At 35.2% G+C, this 20,229-nt stretch overlaps 2 protein-coding genes and 1 long non-coding RNA gene across 9 annotated transcripts; 2 read left to right on the forward strand and 1 right to left on the reverse strand.

Annotated features, from left to right (window-relative positions):
* Window positions 1-775: 775 nt before the first annotated feature.
* Window positions 776-2,872, forward strand: LOC133301844 (uncharacterized). Its single transcript, XR_009750254.1, has 4 exons — window positions 776-1,025; window positions 1,771-1,845; window positions 1,930-1,995; window positions 2,568-2,872. It is a non-coding gene; the product is annotated as an uncharacterized LOC133301844 (long non-coding RNA).
* Window positions 2,873-8,404: 5,532 nt separating this feature from the next.
* Window positions 8,405-12,090, forward strand: LOC133301840 (CRM-domain containing factor CFM9, mitochondrial). Its single transcript, XM_061501544.1, has 4 exons — window positions 8,405-8,481; window positions 8,788-9,070; window positions 9,653-10,054; window positions 10,624-12,090. The coding sequence occupies exons 2-4, from the start codon at window positions 8,918-8,920 to the stop codon at window positions 11,836-11,838; spliced, it is 1,770 nt and encodes a 589-aa protein (XP_061357528.1). The 5' UTR covers window positions 8,405-8,481; window positions 8,788-8,917; the 3' UTR covers window positions 11,839-12,090.
* Window positions 12,091-16,894: 4,804 nt separating this feature from the next.
* LOC133301835 (uncharacterized) lies at window positions 16,895-19,654 on the reverse strand. Of its 7 annotated transcripts, none has more exons than XM_061501537.1 (3): window positions 19,405-19,651; window positions 19,181-19,282; window positions 16,895-18,372 (listed from the first exon to the last, which is right to left on the reverse strand). In XM_061501537.1, the coding sequence occupies exons 2-3, from the start codon at window positions 19,241-19,243 to the stop codon at window positions 17,272-17,274; spliced, it is 1,164 nt and encodes a 387-aa protein (XP_061357521.1). In that variant the 5' UTR covers window positions 19,244-19,282; window positions 19,405-19,651; the 3' UTR covers window positions 16,895-17,271. The 7 variants fall into 7 exon arrangements, with proteins under 7 accessions (XP_061357521.1, XP_061357517.1, XP_061357519.1 ...); XM_061501533.1 differs by having other exon boundaries at window positions 19,181-19,313; XM_061501535.1 differs by having other exon boundaries at window positions 19,375-19,651.
* Window positions 19,655-20,229: the final 575 nt, after the last annotated feature.

Genomic DNA, 20,229 nt, shown 5'->3' on the forward strand with positions numbered 1-20,229 from the left:
AAAAATGATATTCTCCGACTATGTCCTGAGTTAGCGGATGAGTATGAGTTAATTTTGCGGACAAAATTCTAAAAGTTGGGGTGAGTATAACACCTCACATTTCTAAAATATAATATTTAAAATATTAAATGAGAATTAAAGAGAAGGATTAGTGAAAATCCTGAGTATAAGGCCAAAATACAAAGAAAGGGCAAAACGGTAATTAGCCAACACGCAACCCTAGGAAGATAAAAATTGAGCAGAAGGTCTCCGATGATAAAAATAACCCTGGAAATGGATTCAGAACGAAAAATTGAGTTGATAGGCAAGTTTCAGAAAAATCAGTGAATAGTGTTTTTCGCGGGTAAAAATACCGCGTTACGATTGCACCGTAGAACGTGCCAGTTGAATTTTGAGCTCTAGGTTTCAAATATGAGTTATAAATGGTTGTTGAGTTAGGAAATATGATTTTGATAAAATTTGTTGGAATTAAGTCATTTTGGGGAAAAAAATTAATGAATAGTGATTTTCGGTGTAAAAATACTGCGGTATAATTGTACCGATAAGCGTGAAACTTTTATCAGTTTTTTTAGGAAACAAAAATATGACATAAACGAGAAAAATACATAGGAAAGGAATTTGTGGTTGAAATTAGTGATTGATTAAAGTTAAATCGCGTGTAGGACCCACCTATGGCTTAAGTGACTTAAAAGTCACATTTACATGACACATTCTCTCTCCTCTTCTCCCTTCTTCCCCGTGGATCAGCCCTCCTCCCCCTTCCATTTCCGTTTTTTTTATTTGTTTTGTTTGATTTCTTCATAACTTCATCAATTCTTAACCGAATCGGACGATTCTTGTGTTGAAATTCGATGGAAATCACCATCCGAACCCGTTCCACCGATTAGTTTCCCTTGAAACCCTCTCTATGGTGAGAAAAGAGCCATATACAGCCACGAAATTCTTAGGATTTTTGTGATTTTGGGGTTGATTTCTTGAGCCATTGCTTGTGGAGTTCTAGGAGGAGTCTTGTGACGTAATTGTGGGTAAGTTTCAACACCCCTCATGGATTGATTTGAAGATTTATTTTCGAATTTGTTTATGAACCCTAAAGAGGGCTTGTTTGATTTGTGATGTTAGAGAGCTCAAATAGAAAATGTGTATTAGATGATAATGTCTTAGAATGATGTGTTAGAGCTAGAAATGCCATGAAAATTATTGGTGAAAAATATGATTTTGTAACTTAGAAAATTTTGAGGTTGTCATGACTTTGAATTTTGAAAATGTGTTAGGATTGTATTGGTGAGTTGTTGTATGATTATATGTTGATATAATGGGATTGTATGAGGTGTGGAATGGTTAAAATTGGGTGAAAATTCCTTGGAATGGATTATGTGCAATTCGGCCTTTAAAGGGAAATTAAGGAATGAATGTTGTTGGAAATTATTTGAGTGATGTATGATGTGCTAAATGGTACTTAGATGGGTTGTGTGGTGGTTTAAAGGTTGTAGAATCAATGAAAAATGATTGAAGGTGTTAATTGCCATAAAGGATCCTAGAGTAAAATATTTGGCAAAACATTGTTTAAAAGACGTAAAGTGAAAAATGACACTTGGTATGGCCTTTTGGCAACCTGTGGAAGTATAATAAAATGAGAAAGAAAATTTAGAAAAATAATTTGTGAAATAAGCCTTAAGGGGCCGAACCTACAAGGTGTAGGAGTGAAATTTGACGTTTTTCGTATTTTGATGGAATTGTCGTGTACTGACGATTCGTACATGGTTACTGTAGGTTGCCGTACGTCGATTTGAACACCGAACCGTGAGTCGGTGGATTGCCCTTGGTCCTGGACCAAGTGGGATTGAGGTAAGTGGTTGAATCATGCTTGTATTGTTGTAAATTGCATGCATTCGTATGAGTTTTGAGTAATTGGGAACGTCCTATGTGTAGGCGTTCTGTTGAGTAACAAACTTGGAACCTAAGCTGCTGTGGAGCTAAGTGGAGTAACATATTGAGGTAACCTCTTGGTACTGGGGCTTGTTCCCCTTTTCTGTTCCACCTTGTCAGTTGATGGCAACGGTAGGAAATGTGTATGAATAGTATAGAACACGTGAGCATGCATGCATTATTGCTATGGGTACTGCGGTACCGAGTCTCTGGCCAGTAGACAGTTTTATTAGCCTTCGGGCATTTTCGGACTTCCGCTGGATAGGTCTCCAGGAGGGAGTTCCAGTTGACTGCGTGTCATGGTGTGTGATCCGGGTAGGAGCACACTAGGAATGTCTTTGGCGTTTTGGTTGGTTTGGGCATCATGGTTGTGGTTTCTGTGAACACACCTTGGATGATACCCATAGGCTTATATATGCCCAGGGCGTACGTGGAATTGGGGTTACCATCCCGTATCGTCGTAGTTTGTTTCTTTATATTCCCCACTTCTCTAAATCCCTTGCTATATCCCGTTTTCAAAGTGGTTGTTTTATTCTATTGATATGCATCGAAGTGAACCATTGGGTGGAGTTTTCTCCAGAACCTCTTGGTTACTGAGATATATTCGTATATCTCACCCCGTCTCGGGGCATTTATTTCAGGATGTACCTGTAGCGTTGGAGCAGCGGGCAAGAGGCCCGCAGGGTGATAGAGGAACATTTTCAGTATTTGGCATATTGTTCATATTGGCATGCCTAGGTCTAGTAGTTTGTATCATTTAAATTTATGTCTAAATTTGTAATTGGTGTTGTAATATTGTAAAAGGCAATTTGAAGTTAAAGTCGTAAGTTGTAATATTTAAGTGTATGTTGTAAATGTAAGAGAGGCATGATGTACCAAGATGGAAGGATTTTAGGCCTATGTTAGAGTTATGATTACATGCTTATATTGTGAAACTACATGTGAATGGGACCTATGTGATTGAAACAAGTAAGAAATATAATGTGAGCTCTATTGTATAAACTGTGTAATAACTATAAACTGGATTGGGTTGTAAGTGCCCCAAGGCGTTGTTGGTCCTTGTGTGTGCCACCCATTGGATTATTACTGTATTATCATGTGTTTATTAGGTACATTTGAGGTTTAAATGATCGTTTACAATTTTGGGATTATTGGAAAAACAAAGGAAACTCTGGCGAAATTTATGTAGAATTGACAGATTTTAGGCGAACTTCGGGAGAGCATATCTCCCTCCATAGAGGTCCAATAGGGACGTGCCATACGCCATTTTGAAGGTTGAGATGTCCTCTACCTTGTTTCAAAAGTTGAGGAAATTCTGGGTTGATTTTCGGCCTGAAAAAAATAGAGAAACACGGACTGCTCATGTGCCCCTGCACCTGAGGCAGATTCTGGATCGGATTTGGGAAATTAATTCCCGCTTCGTTTCTCAGTCAAATTAAGCGTGTGATATATCAAAATGAAGTTTGAGATGTCTAGTTTGTAGGATAAAAATTTGAGAGCAAATTGTTGAATTTATTGAGTGCAGTAAATCGAGTAAAGTGAGTGGTTTGGTGCTGTTTTTGGGGTTGTTTGGCTATTTGCTGATCCAACTTCAAACGGCGATAACCGGAGCTAATGAGCTCCGAATTTAGCGTATGATAGCTTGTTGAAAAGGGAATTAAGTAAGACAAAGATATAATCTGAGAAGAGAGTTTGGCTACGAACGGTGTGGTCGCAGAAAAATTAAGGGTGAAACATGTCCGAATTGGTAAAAACGTAAAGATTGGAAATTGGCTAAGTGGGTTTATGGGAACCCCTTAGTAACTTATGATAAGTAATGTAAGTTATAAAAATAGTTTAAATAAGTCTTCCGCAAGAGTTTACGGTTACGGTCACAGCTTTTAATCATTACGCTTTTTATGTGTTAAATGCTCGCGTAATAATCGGAAAAAGTTTATTCGCATTTTTATAAATGAATTGTTGTGATTGTAACTGCGCTTAATATCATAATTAATGTTAACAATACCGGTGTACAACGGGCTGTTACACCTTGGTCCCGGACCATAGGGATTGTGGTAAGTGCTCTTGAACCATGCTTGTATGCTTGATAACTTGCATGTGTTTGGTGAATGGAGAATTAATTGGGAATGTCCTATCTGTAGGCATTTCTGTTTGTGTACCTAGCTCGGGAAGTATTACATTGGAACTATGTTGAGAAGATTATACAGGTAATCTCTTGGTACTAGGGTTTAATCCTCGTATGTGTTCCACCATGCCCGTTGAGGGTAATGGTAGGAAATGTATGTGAATAATATAGGATAACATGATCATGCATATTGTATTGTATTGGTACATAGGATGTACCGTGTCTCTGGCCAGTAGACTGTTTACCTTCTGGCGTTACGGACTTCCACTGGATAGGTCTCCGTGAGAGAGTTTCAGATGACCTAGGGTCGTGGTGTGTGATCCGTAGAGGAGCACACTAGGAAGTCTTGGGTGGTTATGGATGGAGGGTGCCTTGGTTGATGTTATGGGAACACGCCTTGGTTTGAAACCTGTTGGATATATGTCAAGGCCAATAGGCTGGACGTTGCGTGGTTTTGGCATTGACCATTCCAGCTTCGTCGTATTTTGTTTCCCTATGCTTCCCTACTTCACTAAATCCCTTGTTTTATCCTGTTTTCAGATGTTATGTTATATTGTTTATATGCATCGAAGTGAGCCATGAGGTGGAGTATTCTCCAGAACCTATAGGTTACTGAGATATATCCGTATATCTCACCCCGCTTTGGGGACTTTATTTCAGGTTGTAGTAGTGGTGTTGGGGCGGCGGGCAAGAAGCCCATAGGTTGAGCTTGAGGACTTTTACCTATTTTGCATTTTGGTGGTCATTGGGCCTAGGCTAGACTTAGGACATGAACACTATGTTTAGATAGGACCATTCATATTGTCATTTTATTCATGTCTCTTTTGGCTAAGTCTAGTGGTTAATTATTATGTTTTATTTGAAAGTTATGGGTTGTAATTTGTAATATGTCATTTGGAGGAGTTGTAAATTGTATATGAAGACTTGATGTAATATGGAAGTATATGTATATGATGAAGGGCAATAGACCTATTCTAGGATTGATTTATGTTTTATGTTGCAAGAAGCATGCAAATGAATATTGTGATTGAAATTGATTAACTTGAGAAAGTAAGCATGAATTATGCATATTGATTAAATTGGATATAAATTGTGAAGGATTGTAAGAGCACCAAGCTTGTGTGCCACCCAATGATTATTAGGTACAAATTGAGGTTAGAGAACACATTTGCAAATATGAGATTTATTGGAAAAACAAAGGAAACTTTCGCGAAATTTCTAGAAATTGGCAGAATTTAGGTGAACTTTAGGAGACCATATCTCCCTCCACAGAAGTCTGATAGGGACGTGCCACACTCCATTTTAAATATTGATATGTCCTCTATCTTGTGTTAAAATTTCAGAATTTTCTGGGTTGGAAGTAGGCCTGTAGAAGGCAGAGAGCACGAACTGCTCATTTGGCCACTGCACTTGTGGCTGTTCTGGTGCGAGTTTGGGAAATTTATTTTCGCTTTGTTTCTTGGTCATATTAGGTGTATGATATGTCAAATTGATGCTTGAGGTGTCTAGTTTACTTTATAAAAATTTGAAAGCAATTTGTTGAGTGAAGTTTCCAGAATAATTGATTGAGTGAAGGATGTTTGGAGCAGGTTTGAGGTTGCTGGCAGATTTGCTTGCCCAACTTCAAACGGAGATATCCGGAGCAAACGAGAACTTTATGACTCGTGTGATAGCTTCCTAGAAAGGTAATTAAGTCTAGAATAACATACTAAAAGATGAGAGGCTTGTAGAATGCGGTTTGTCTGCAGAAATTCAAAGACCGAACCATGTTTGGATAGGTAAAAAACGTAAAAGTGAGATTTTAGCTAAGTGGGTTTATGGGAACCCCTTAGTGACTTGAGAGAAGTATTTTATGATATATAGATAGTTTAAATGATTATTCCGCAAATAGTTTACAGTTACGGCCACAACTTTTATTTATTACGCTTTATTATTGTTTTAAATACTCACGTAATAAAACAAAAAAAGTTTACTCGCATTTTTATAAATGAATTACTGTGATTGTAACGACGCTTAATATCATAATTAATGTTAACAATACCGGTGTACAACGGACTATTACAGCTTTGGTACGGTAAGGACAAATTTCAGCTTTTCATGTTTAAGAACAATATCAAGGTTCCTTTTCCATTCTTCATAGTTTGTACCATCTAGAGGTTTTTGACTCAAAATCATGGCTAAAGGATTGAAGGAAGTCATTTTCTGAAAAAACATATAAAGCACACAATTACAAACAAATAACGCAATAAATAAACGAAGTACAAAGTAGATTCTCATAACTACTCTTATTTATTGTTAACAATTCTTCAGTTTATCTTTACAAGGCTTACGATGAGCAAGTCACTTGTAAAAATCAAAATTGTTATTTGGGCCTTCAGTGCCATTGCCAGAGCCTCGATAGGAGGGTTAACAATTTTACCAAAGTTGAATGTAATTAACCATTGTTTAATTTCAAAATTATCCTTAGTGTCTAAGCATTGCCGACGATGGGCCGTACAATACTTTACTAAAATTTTGAAATTATTAAGATTTAATCTAGTGAAATCTGATTATCCTTATCCGATGGGGCTTCAGCGATAACCATTTCACTAATAAACCCACAAATGGAGCCCGCAGGTTTTAAAATTAATTATTTAATTTTTAAAACCATCACCCATTCAACATTTTTATTTGAGAATTTTCATAAGCCCTATCGAATTCATTGTTTAATTTCAAAATTATCTTTAATAACTTAGTATTATCGACGATGGGCCGTACAATACTTTATTAAAATTTTGAAATTATTAAGGCCCAATAAAATCCAATCATGCTTATCCGTTGGGCCTCACATGATTATTTTATTGATAGGCCCATAATGCGCCTGGAGGTTAAATTAATTTCTTAATTTAAATCTCCTCCCATAATTATTTAGGTTCAATCTAATAAAATCCAATCATGCTTATTCGATGGGACTTCACATGATTATTTTATTAATGATCCTATAATTCGCTTGAAGGTTAAACTAATTTCTCAATTTAAATCTCCTTCCATTCAACATAAGCAATATTTTCTAATTTTCAAGAATTATTTAATTGAGAGTATCCTTTGTTTGATTTCAAAAACTATGTAAGCAAGAGCGTTGATGAACGTGCATCACTTAGCTTATCTGAATTTTGAAATCATTAAGGTTCTAAAATCTGGTCATGATAGGCAGCGTGTGCTTCACACAATCATGATACATGATTGTGGTATGCAGCGTGTGGTTAACGCATGACCTTTTTAGTAAACCCATAAATTACTCGCAAAATAAAAGAATTCTCTTAGGAAATTTTCTTACTAATTTGTCTTGATTTTAAACTCCAAAAATAATCAATTTGATTATTCTAGATTTTACCAAAATCATAATAATTAATTAATTTTCGAAATTAATATAACCATTAATCTAATCATATAGGATTAGCCTCCTTGTTACAAATCGAGAAATACACGAGAGACCCTAACCATGGATTAAAGCATTTTTACCAATTAAAATTTAAATTTTTATGAAAAAGAACTCTAAAGAATCAACATCATTATTATAAATAACAGATACAGAATAAAGGTGCCATATTTTCAAAAATCACATAGGAGAAATAAATAAATCAAAACTGATCTTAATCCCCATTACAATCCGGCTCTGATACCACATGAAGGTATATCATCAGAAACGCGGAAGCACATCGTACCGATGCGTTGAAGAATAAAGACACCGCTTTGATTACCTGGGGTGAAGTAGTGAACGTGACAATTTCTCACGTTCAATTCTCCTTCTCAAGCCTCACGGTCTTGCAGCAACGCACCAGCTATTGGGCTTAAGTGAAAAGAGCATATTAAACCCAACATCTCAACCCCGTAATCTTTCAAACAAAATTAAAAAATAAAATTAAAAATTTAATCTAAAGGAAATTTTCAAAGAAAAAAAACTCAAACTTGACACGACCTTTTGATCATCCTGATGCGAAATCCGAAACCATTATCAAAATAATGTGGGGAGACACATCAGATTATATGCATTCAAGTCACATATAAAAAAAATAAACAATTTGTGCATAATTGAATGCACACTTACACATAAGATTATATTATTTTGATAAAATACTTGAATTTTCCATTAATCCAGTAATTTTTTTTTCTGATTTTGGGTCAAAACACCAACTCGACACTTTGGTAATAATATGCAAATTAGCCTTACTTTTGTAATTAAAAAAATTATAAAAGAAAACAACTAGGGCGTGTTTGGCAAAACATTCAAAACCCTGTTTCTGTTTGCCCTTTTGCTTGTTACTGTGAAAAACCCAGGAAGGAGGAGTAGCACGAAATCAAAAAACAAGAATGTTTGGTGCGAGAAATCTGCAGAGGCATTGCTTCAAGCCACTCTCTTCTCTCCTTCAACTTCAATCCAATCTCTTCAAGTAACGTTTTGTGTTTTCCCTCTTTCTACAAATCATGAAATAAAAAAAGTGATTCCGCTCAGAAATGCCTAAACCCCATTTTCTCTTTCACCTCAAAGTTTATTCCTTTACTTGATTCACCCTCTCCCTCATCTCTTTCTTACTAAAGCTTCTCCCTTTTATTACTCTCTCTCTCTCTCTCTTCCAACTTTTTCTGCTTTTTTTTTTTTTTAAGCAACAATCACGAAGCCTTATTATTATTATTATTATTATTATTATTATTGTGATTTTGAATTATGGGATTGATTTTGATTTATTTTGTGTCAGAAATGTTGTACCTTTAGGACATACATGGGAGCAGAGCAACATTGTTAAAGACTCAGCATACGATAAAGTTAGTTTTTCTTGTCATGTTAAGCCGTTGAATGTTTTGAATGGATTATCCTTATCTCGGGCAATGTCAACATCGAAAGGAAGGAGTATGAGGAGCAAGGTGGAAAGGAGAATGCAGAAAGAGTCTGGTAAAACATTGAGGGAAATTCGAAGAGCTAAGAAATTGAAGAAGAAACTTATGACCGAGGAGGAGAGGCTCATTTACAATCTCAGAAGAGTATATTATCTACACCTTCCTATTACCCTTTGGACTTCACTTTGTAATCCATGTTTTCACTTTCATATATTGTTTTCTTAGTAGCTTACATTAGCTTTGAACAAGACTCTTTGCAATTGAATGTCTCCTATTGAAAATTGGAATACGTCATATGGCACATACCATGTCTTAGTTATGCATTTAAATTTATGATATAGTTTGTAAGAGTTGCCTGAACTTAGATTTGTGTGCAAAATTTAGCAAGCTCAAGAGTTTCCATGATTACAGCTTATAACATATTTGTATGATCGTTTTGTTGATTGATTGAATACTATGAGACCCAATAAGGAAGTGAAAATTGGGTTGATAAGAGATGAGAACTATCTTTGTGTATGTGTGTGTGTGTGTGTGTGTGTGAGAGAGAGAGAGAGAGAGTACTGCTTGAGATTCTTCTTGTTTCTTCGTTGTAGAAATTGAATATTCCCCATTAGCTTTAAGTTATTATTTCATGTCAGTTGCTTCTTTTGCTTTGTATGTTTGTTGTAGTATTTGTTAGATGAACATTTGATTAAATCTTATTTGCCTGCCTTCCAAATATTTCAGGCCAAGAAGAAAGTGGCATTGCTACTACAAAAACTCAAGAAATATGAGCTACCAGACCTGCCTCCTCCTCGTCATGATCCAGAGCTCTTAACACCTGAACAGCTTCAGGCATTTAAAAAAATTGGCTTCAGGAATAAGAACTATGTTCCAGTTGGTGTTCGTGGAGTCTTCGGAGGAGTTGTGCAAAATATGCATCTCCATTGGAAGTTTCATGAGACTGTGCAAGTTTGTTGTGACAACTTCCCCAAGGAAAAAATAAAAGAAATGGCTACAATGCTTGCAAGATTGAGTGGCGGGATTGTGATAAATGTTCATAATGTGAAAACAATCATTATGTTCCGTGGTAGAAACTATCGCCAACCCAAAAATTTGATACCTATTAACACCCTTACAAAGAGGAAGGTACGTTTGCATTGTTGTATTCCTTATTGGACTGTACCACTTTCTGCCTGTATTTAAACAGGGTTGATGCTTTGCCTGTAGTGGTTGAGGTGCCAAAGGCTTGACTTCAGAATCATGAACTATAATATTTAGGTACCAATAGTGTTCATTATAATGGAAAAGTAATGACACTTGCCTGTTTATAATAGCTGTATTGGTAAGATAGCTTTGACACTCCCCCTCATCCCCCCCTCCCCAAATCTCGATTAAAAAATTCCCTAAGAGAATGTATGGGGAGAAAGAAAAATCATTTTCTAAATCATCCCAAACATAAGTTAGTTCGGGACAGTTTGTTAATGGCTTAACAGAAATGAAATGCTTTGGTTTAAATGATTATGCTTTCATGACAACCTTTATGAAAATATGACTATGTTTAGATGTAGGCTTGACTGCTCAAATCTGATGTCTGTTTTTTTTTTTTTTTTTTTTATACCGTCATTTTGGTCCCTAGTTACAGACTTTTGGTATCTACTATACAAACAACTTGATACTGGAGGAGGTAATGTATTTGTTCCTGTTGTTGTATACAGGCTCTATTCAAGGCCAGATTTGAGCAAGCTCTTGAATCTCAGAAATTGAACATAAAGAAAATAGAACAGCAGCTCCGGCGAATGGGAGTAAATCCTGAGGATCCAACTGCCATGGCCAGCATCCAGAGAGTTGCTTCCACATTCTTCAATGCTATTGACAAGAAAGAGGGAACCCCTTATGTCTTCCATGAAGGCAAGCAGTCAATAACAGAACCTACTGAAGGTTTGGAAGAGTCAGAGCCTTCTATCGATAGTGATCAGGAAGAGTTAGATCAATTCATTGCCGAGATAGAGGATGCAGCCGATAAAGAATATGAAGCTGAAGAGGCAAAAGAAAAAGAAGAGCTTGGCAGAATTAGATATTGGAACAGAGAAGAATATGGTGGAAGATTCAGAAGATCAGATGATCCTAGAAATGATGACTATGATGGTGAGGTTAGAGGCTCAAGGGTTCGGCAAACTACACGTCCTAAGCGTCAGGCTAACGATAGTGATGATGAAGAGAATGGTCATTCTGAAGACGATGATGAGTGGCATTCCAGTAATATCGCAGATGATAGTGATCTTGATAGCAATTCTGATGGCTCTATTGAAGCTAGAGACTCCTTGAAGGAAAGTAGGGGGAAAAGGGAGAGGCAGAATAATGTTGGAACGGGTAGGGCCCGAGTTAATGAAAGTTCAAATAGACATGCTGAAGCTAAATTTAGAAGGAATATGGCCATAGAAGATTCTGAATCAGAAGGTATGTTGAGTGATGTTGAAAATGCAATGTGGGAGTCTGATGAGGAAGAAAATGGCTCAGGACATTCGAGAAAGTTCAGTGATAATAACTATAAGAGCAGCAGCAGTGATGATGAGTATGCGTATCAAATAAAGAGAGACAAAAAGAATGTTGTGAGGGATCATGAGGGTAAGGTTGATGATTCTGCTCAATATCATAATAGCTTTGATGCAACAAAGAGTGTGAGAGGGAGGCAAGAAGGAATTAGCAGTATTGATTCTGAATCCATAGATATATTTAGCAATTCAGAAAACTTGATGTGGCTTTCAGATGCTGAGGAGGACTCAAGAGTATCAAGAGCTGATGGATACAGTAGGAGGGACACTGGGGATGATTTGGACACCACCACAAATTCACATAATAATGTGGTCAAAAGTGATATCCATAAGAGGAGAACACCAAAAGAGGCTGATGAGGCTTGGGACAGTGACTAGCCCAGTTAATGCAAGACCATAATCCATTGTGGTATTTTAGACTTTGTTGTCTTACAAGCATTCTTGAACAAATAATTGGACCAAACAAAATCATGAAGGTATAAAGCCCAATATGGCCCGATTATTCAGTCATGTAGATTCCTCTCACTATTATCTTATCCTCAAGATTAATGTTAGTGTGTTTGGTATTAATTGCGTCGCAATAGCGCCGTGAGCCGCGCCGTATGGGCGTTGCGGTGCCTCGCCGCAAGAAACCGCGTCGCGCCACACCGGAACGCAATAGCGGCCACTGCGATCGCATTTGAAGCCATATTGCTGTCATACGGCAAAATGTATAACAGAAAAAATTTAAGGGTTTTTTAGTCTATCCGCGTCTCTCTATGTCACTTCTACTATCTCTGCCTTTAAAAAATGTTTCTTTTTGTCATTATTTATGTCATATATTTATTCCGTTATTTCCGCAACCGCAACCCGCTATAACGCTATAGCGTTTTTCGGGATTGGCCGTGACATGCCGCAATTCGCATTTGATAACTATGCCGGAAATCACGATTACTGGGAATACAATAGAAATTAAGTTTACTCGGAATGTTACGAAAAAGGTGTTTGGTTCGCCAAAATATTACCGGGAATATTGGATAAAGATTACTGATTCCATGTTTGGTTTAGTACGAAATATGGCTTGGAATATGAGGTTATTTTACAAAAATAACTCCAAACTATTTTTACTTTTGTAATTGATAGATTGGATTTAGGTTTTGATGTGTGTTGGGGTATTTTTGTCTCAAAAATTGTTGTTGTGTTTTCCCTTTACTTAGAATTCTGAATTACTATATTATTTTTGGTAATCCGAATAGTGACTTTTCTTTATAAATCAAATTACCGGTAAACCTTGGATATCCGAGAACTGATTTTTGTTACTTCTACCAAACATGGTAACTGACGTTTACCAAAGAATGTTTATCAGTAATCTTTTTGATGACCTTGTACCAAACACACCCTTAGAGCAAAGCCTCTTTTGAGTCCCTAAAAAAAAGTACGGTTCTTACTTTTGTTCCTTATAAAAAAAAAGAAAAAAGTTCACCAATGCCCATGTGGTTTACTTCAGAATCACTTATGCCCCTGTGGTTTTTTTTTTATCACATATGTCCTTGTGCTTTGTAAAAAATAAAAAATCACAGGGGCATATGTGATAAAAAATATACCATTTTACAAACTACAGGGGCATATGTGATAGAAAAAAAATCACAGGGGCATTGGTAATACAATGCACCGCAACGCCTAGGTTAAATTGAATCTGAAGCAAACCACAGGGGCATTGGTGAACTTTTCCCTAAAAAAAATCCATGTTAGTCAATTTTTAGGGATTAAATTGAATATTCATTAAATTCCTGAGGGATCATATTTTCAAAGAACTGAAACTGTAGAATAAGCAAAAGTTAACTTTTTTATTTTTTAAGAAATGAAAGTGGGGATCATATTTTTTTTTAGAGATCTAAAAGGGACTTTACTCTTAATGTTATCTTAACAAAATATGTGGCATATTTTTAGTGTAGTTTGAGGCATCAGACTTTGACTTTATGCAATAGAAAATTGTTTGTACGGAGGTTTTGATGAATTGAATTTAATCAATTGAGATTGAAAGAGATGTGGGTTTTTTTTTATTTGTAACTATTAAGGTGCGTGACAAATGGGCAAATTTAATTAAGTCAATCACAAGCTAGTCTTGGGCGGTTCTGAAACGTTGGAGTAAGAAACTCAGATGGATGCAATTAAATAAAATGGCAGTAAACGTAATTGATGCGTTAACGCGCATTTTAGCATGCCTTGTTGACTTTTTTGTCAAACTCAAGCATGCACCTCGTTGTGACTATGAAGAAAAGAAATGCTCATCAAGCATGCTCATTTAAACAGAGTTTACTATGTAAAGCCATGAAGTCTAACTAAATGAATATCTCTGGTCAGCTCTATAAAAGGTTCCTGTTTCAGAAATTGGGCAGAGAATGACATGAGCTAAATAATTTTCTACCACATAATTTGGAAAGAAAAAGGAAAGAAAAATCTTGAGGGTGTGTACGGCACTTTCATCACTTAGGAAAGAGTACTGATAATGGTACACACGTAGGATGATTGAAACAATCCAATATCATGGCTCAATTGGTACAATGTGAACAACTGAGAAAGGACTTTCGTTTTGATTCTCACCAATATTATCTTAGGAAAGGATTTAAAGTCTTAATCTTCGACTTGTCTCGAACTCCAGATTAATTTATAGACGACTCAGAATCTGAACATGTGAAATTACTAGCCGGGGGAGATCTTTCCAAAATAAAACTGGAATGAAAATTATGTCAATGTCAGGTACACTGATTGAAATAGAAATGATATTTCGATTGATACGACACAATTTTAATATAAATACAAATACATTCAATACGAAAACAATTCAAATTTTTATTTGTGTCAAAACCTTAAACACGAACAAGACTCATAATTTTTATGGTTGACATCATATGAATAACTTGCAAGTTGAATTTTATGAATTCTCAATATTTACACGACTTACTTTTCATGTAGGTTGACACGACATAATATATATCTCGCTAGTCAAAATGATAGTTAATCAAGAAATAAGTGTCAATGTTGTATTTGCACGTTAACACGCAACACGATATGAATTTTTGTATATTATATATTGTCGATATAAATATGACTCAAATTTAAAAATGAGTGAATCTGAATACAAATTTTTATGTAGTATAGGATTGCCACCCCTAGGTTACATTTGTTGATAAGTTTAGAAACCATCCCGTGGTATTTCTTGAACAAAATTGAATATGAATCTTATTAAGATTACGGCATCTATTATATATTATCTTTCCCCTCAGAACACAAAAATCTAAGATGCTTTCGATCTTTGTTAACAAAAAAACGTCGAGCATACAACATTACTGGTAAATCCAGAATCTGCTATCGAAATCAAAGCCATGGAGCTGTAGCTTCAAGAAATGTCTTTCTTTGTAGGGCAAATCCCAGCACATAATGTATTGTTAGGTAATAGAGTATCGGTTAAAATAGAGTTGAGAAAAGTAAGAATTTCAAGACACTTTTACATCAATTGGCCAGGTAAGTATAAGTGGGAGTCTTTATCTGTAATCGCAACAGTAACTAATTAAATAATCATTAAATTTAAGGATATACTTTTGAAACATTTTCCTAGATACCAATGGTGTAATTAACTATCTTTTTTTTGGTAATCTTGTAATTAACTATCTTAATTCCTTAATTACACCTAGGAGATTAACAAATACACCAATTGAAATGACACAAGAGATATACATGGAAAATTCAAATAAGAAAAATTATGGACAAAATCAAAGAAGACTTTCACTAATTAAAAGAAATTATAACATCTTTCTATAATACAATGATAAAATAATATCATTGTCTTATATTATGAGAATCTACAATGCACGGACCTTTCTTTTGAAAAATTTATCTGTCGGATACCGATACGTTCAGACACTAGTCTGACACTTGTCCGACACGTGGTCAACATTTTGGGGCAAGCGGTCAACGCCCCGACATGTATTTTCGACACGCAGTCAACTTTTTTCGACACACAGTCAACACTTCGACACGCATCCGACACGTTTTTTCTTTAAGGTCTAAATTTTATTTTATTAACTAAAAATGAAAAATTAATTTATAAGTCAACTTTTTTCTGTTATGAAATTTAACATAAAAAATTAACAAGGTGTGAAAAATTGTTTTTGCTTTATATTTATGTTATAAAATTTGAATATTTGATTGGTTATGTGATTTATTATGGACTGTTTTATGTATTAAATATAAATTATATTATATATATTAAAAATATTATTTAATATCAAAACGTGTCCTAACATGTCAAAATATGTCATTTTTTAGAATTAACGTGTCGACGTGTCGTATCGTATCGTGTCTCGTGTCGATGCATCATAGATAATAATACACCTTACTTAAAATAATATTTAAGAGACACTTGATATTTTTCTCTCAGAGTTGGGATGATAATGAAACATTAATTCTTGAACTTGGGATGCATGAAACCATGAGCAAGCACTCTATTTATAGGCATTGGGTGGTGACACAATTTGATCACTCATTTCAACTTTTCGTATTTGCAATAGTGAAAGTGTTCACCGTACAAAACCACTAATAAATGAATAAAGGCAAGCAATTGATTCACATTAAAAACATCATACAAAGCTTCTCGATTTGTAAAGATGGGAACGAGGGTTGATTGTATGCAACCTTATTTTTATATCTTTACAAAAAAAAAATTGTTTTTATACTCAAACCCATGACCGTCCGATTAAAAAAAAACAACCTTGCCGTTACTACAAAGCATTGATTGGCCTTCAAAATGTCTTTCTTTGTATTACTTAAAAAAATCAGCAAAAGATTCTGACTTACCTGGTGCATACAATGGAAAAAGGAGATGATGCCAAGTGTTAAATGCCCCCAACAAGCATGATGTGCAAGCTCTTATAAACCATGTTGAGGGAAATGACAAATACAGCAGTAAGAAACACAAGATATAGAAAAATATTATTTATAGTCAAGCTTACAATGAATTTGATATTTGAAGATTGAGACAACTTAGTGGGAATCTAATTTTTAAGACGTGCTCTTTGGTCTTGAGTGGTGGGGACTCAAATTAATCCTCACCACAAAGACAATTAGTTCCTCCAAGTCTTTGAAAATTACAAAAACAAGTCAATTTCCATGGAAAACATCCAAACATTGGCACATGTCGACCAAGTCAACAGAGTCCACTTACAATGCAAGAGTCATTTACAAAAAAAAAAAAAAAAACTAAATTATCTACACAATATTTATGCAAAACTATAAACGAGTTTGGCAGAAAAACAATTTTCTTTTGAAATCACAATCACAATCCCAATTCCATGGTTGTAACCATTTTTTTCTTAAGTTAAAGGAAAATTTGTAATATCATAAAAAAAAGTTGTACCTTATCCATTGATCATTGGATGAATTTGATTGCAGAATGATAAGAGTTGGACAAATTACAGGATTCAAAATCTAATGGTTTGAAATTCAAGGTACCAGAGAAGAATATAACTATTTACTAGAAAATTAATGGAATATCATTTAGCAATTTCATAATTGATGGTCACAACATGTGTTTAACTTGGGGGGTTATGCATATTTAAAGAGAAGTTACAAAAGTTTGCAAAAAGATGTAACACTATTGCACTCACAACAAGCTCTTCACTCAATAATCTAACATGGCAGCATGTCAAATTGCGAGATCCCATCAGGCTCTTCCCAATATTCCTCCAAAGAATGGCCTACTTTGCTTGGTAACCATACCACAGTTCCTTTTGGTGTTATACACAATATCAATATATCTCATATTCAAAAAGCTCAGCCACTCTCTCTTCTGCAGTTACCAGGCAACAAGTACTTGTATTTCTCTGCATTATTCAACAAATATGAAGGAAGATGTACTGCTGAATAAGAATGAGGTATAGGTCCCAGTTTCCCAATAATCTCCTTAAATGTATACTCTTCAGGAAGCATGTCATATAGGTCTGCTCCTTTGCAAATTATTTCCTGAATCCTGTTATGGTTCAAGTAATGAGAGAACCTCACCCTATCATTATGGCTATAAGCTTTCATCTTGAATATGAATTCACTTATATGTCGGAAACAGAAGCTACAATGCCAGCCAGAATCTGACAACAACACATCAGCTTGCCTATAGTGTGCATAACATGTCTTGCCGGTCTGGTATCTATGAATCGATGCTCTCCAACTTTCATTGTCCAGAAAGAACTCAAAAGAGTACAAGTAGTTCCTCAGTTGAAGATGAAGAACAGGAGGAATGTCATTGCACCACCTCAGGAGGTTAATTGTGTGAGCACTAGGAATCTCATCAACATCAGACATTATCAAGAGATCATCATCTTCTATTCCTGCTGTCCTCAGAAGCCTGTCTAAGGCAACTCTTTGATATGCTTCTTCAACAAAAGGATTCTCACCTTTTTTAAATCTTCCTCCAATCACCCCATATGTCATTCGAGACTTCACAAACTTAAAATTGTCACTATTGCTTGCAAAAATCAAAGGTTTGGGCAACCCTGTAAATGTTGAGTTCGATTCGAGGATTACATAATGCGTCACGTATGGAAGCATTTCTTTCCAACGAATAGTAAGCATGTCCACTTCATTATTAAACAACACAGCATCAAAAACTCGTCTTGGCGATTCGCGAATTGTCCAACCATGAAGTCTGCATAAAGTCTCCATTGATACATTCTCATGATAATAGTGAGGGATTTCATGGAAGGGCTTTGGAGGAGATTCCCAGAGTGGTCTCAGAAAGAATGTGATTTTATGTCCATCCAAATAGAGAAGGAAGATGCCTATTGGGACGACCACAAACAAAAATATGTAGGTCTTGTAGTCAAACCCTCTTAAAATACACAGAAATCTTGACATGCGCAATGCTGCACGAGTTCCCTCCTGCATTGAAAACAAAAACTTTCCAAGTTAATTTAATGATCAAAAACCTCATATGCTTGATTGCACAAATAGTATTAAGCACAAGTCCATCCCTCTCAAGCACATATTTGACAAAGATATCTATAGTTCCAAAACAACATCCTGGTATTATTTCATCTTCACATGAAAATATGAATTGGGGGAAATCCCGAAAATGGAATTCAAAATGATAGAACACATGTCAAGAAAAGAATAATCTAAAACTATCAAAATTCCGAAAAGCATAGAATTCTTAATTTCCTAAGCAAAGGGAAACCAAGTGAAGTACCAAATATAGATAGAAGGGTCAGAGAGAGACACAAAGAATGAAAGAACCAAAGATTCAAAGTTGAAATCCATAATAAAAAACCTACACTTCAAACTTCAGAGGCTCAAAAACTGGAAAACCACAGAAATTAAAGATTGAAACAATAGCCCAACAATAAGATCATAAACCCATCAACTATGAAACAGAAATTAATCACATTTGATATCTCTGATACACATATACAAAGGAAATAAAGGAGGAATAGGCTGAGAGAAACACTGAAAAGTAACTAATATGATTAACTAAGATTGAGAAGGATTAAGCTCAAGACAGACTAATTTTTTTTTATGAAAAGTGGAACAGATGAAAATATATTTCAAGTTCCCATTTTAGCATTAACAACACAACCCAAACCAAAAATAAAAAAAAATCAACTTTCCAACTAAGTAGAGAGATACCAGACAGAAAGAAAAACCCAATTGGGGGAAACAGAGAATTAAAAAAAAAAAAAAAAAAAAGTACCTTGCTGCAATCATCCCCACAGATTTCATCAGTCTTCTTGGAATTATTATACCCCACAGACATGGTGAAGAAAAAAATAACAATTGGATTGTGATTTCTTCCCTGGTAATCACTACTCAAAAGTCAAAACCATCTACCAAAAAAAAAAACAGAAGAAGTCAAAACCAAAGGGCCAAATTTGCAGTGAGAAAAACCTGATGAAGCTACAATCTTTGAAGCCTTACTTGCTAAGTCTCTCTCTCTCTCTCTTGTCTCTCTCTGGGTCCTTAGTAGTGTAAGTAACGTCAATTATATTTATAGCCGTTTGGGATTTTCTTTTTTCTTTTTTTCGGGTCTTCCAAGAATGGAAGGACAGTAACACACACAGCAGTGAAGGTAGATTCTAAGTGCATGATAAATGGCTCGAGACACGACACAACGCAAACAAGACAAGTTCCATTCCTTAAACTCCTCCAAAGGTTCACAGACACCACATTTGCTTTTTTACCCTTATCCATGACCCTTTTTCCCCCAATCTTCAATTAGCATTGTCTCTTCTTTTCTTTAGTAAAAATTTAAGATTTTGTTTGTATATTCATAAAAGTGAAATGCCTTTCTCGAACCTAAAAGCCAAACCGAATATTCCACTCAAAATTACAAAACTTGGGGGAAAAAAACTCTTTTTTATGTTTTTTTTTTTTTTTTTTATAAACTACGTGCAACCTCCGCATTGGCGGAGCCACATAGTACTTGAGAGTGGTTTCGATTCGGGTTAAATTTTAACAAATTATATTTATTGGGTTTTATAAGGATTATGTTGTAGGAAAAATGATTGTGTAATGTTATAGAGATTCGTTTTGCATGCCTTAATTTTTTATTTATTTTTTTGTTTTAAAAAGTGTGGACCCCACAAAATATTGTGAGGGTAAGAAAGTTTGTTGTGTTATGTTAAAGGATAAAACGAAAACCCATATTTATTATATATAATTATATAATTAATTATAAGGAAAATATTTTTTCATGTTGGAGAATTGTTTTCTCCTACTAGTGACCGATTTGCGTGTAATATT

This window comes from Gastrolobium bilobum, unplaced genomic scaffold, assembly GCF_033153095.1.
Source record: "Gastrolobium bilobum isolate Gb01-03AN ecotype WA unplaced genomic scaffold, APGP_CSIRO_Gbil_v1 utg18793, whole genome shotgun sequence".
In the NCBI taxonomy this organism is placed as follows: Eukaryota; Viridiplantae; Streptophyta; class Magnoliopsida; order Fabales; family Fabaceae; genus Gastrolobium; species Gastrolobium bilobum.

Excerpts from the sequence above, each read along its gene's own strand:
- LOC133301840 (XM_061501544.1), top strand. The coding sequence starts at position 8,918 with ATGTCAACATCGAAAGGAAGGAGTATGAGGAGCAAGGTGGAAAGGAGA. Across the intron at positions 9,071-9,652 it reads TCATTTACAATCTCAGAAGA|GCCAAGAAGAAAGTGGCATT; the intron begins GTATATTATCTA and ends CAAATATTTCAG. Across the intron at positions 10,055-10,623 it reads ACACCCTTACAAAGAGGAAG|GCTCTATTCAAGGCCAGATT; the intron begins GTACGTTTGCAT and ends TGTTGTATACAG.
- LOC133301835 (XM_061501537.1), bottom strand. The coding sequence starts at position 19,243 with ATGTCTGTGGGGTATAATAATTCCAAGAAGACTGATGAAATCTGTGGG. Across the intron at positions 18,373-19,180 it reads GTGGGGATGATTGCAGCAAG|GAGGGAACTCGTGCAGCATT; the intron begins GTACTTTTTTTT and ends TTTTCAATGCAG.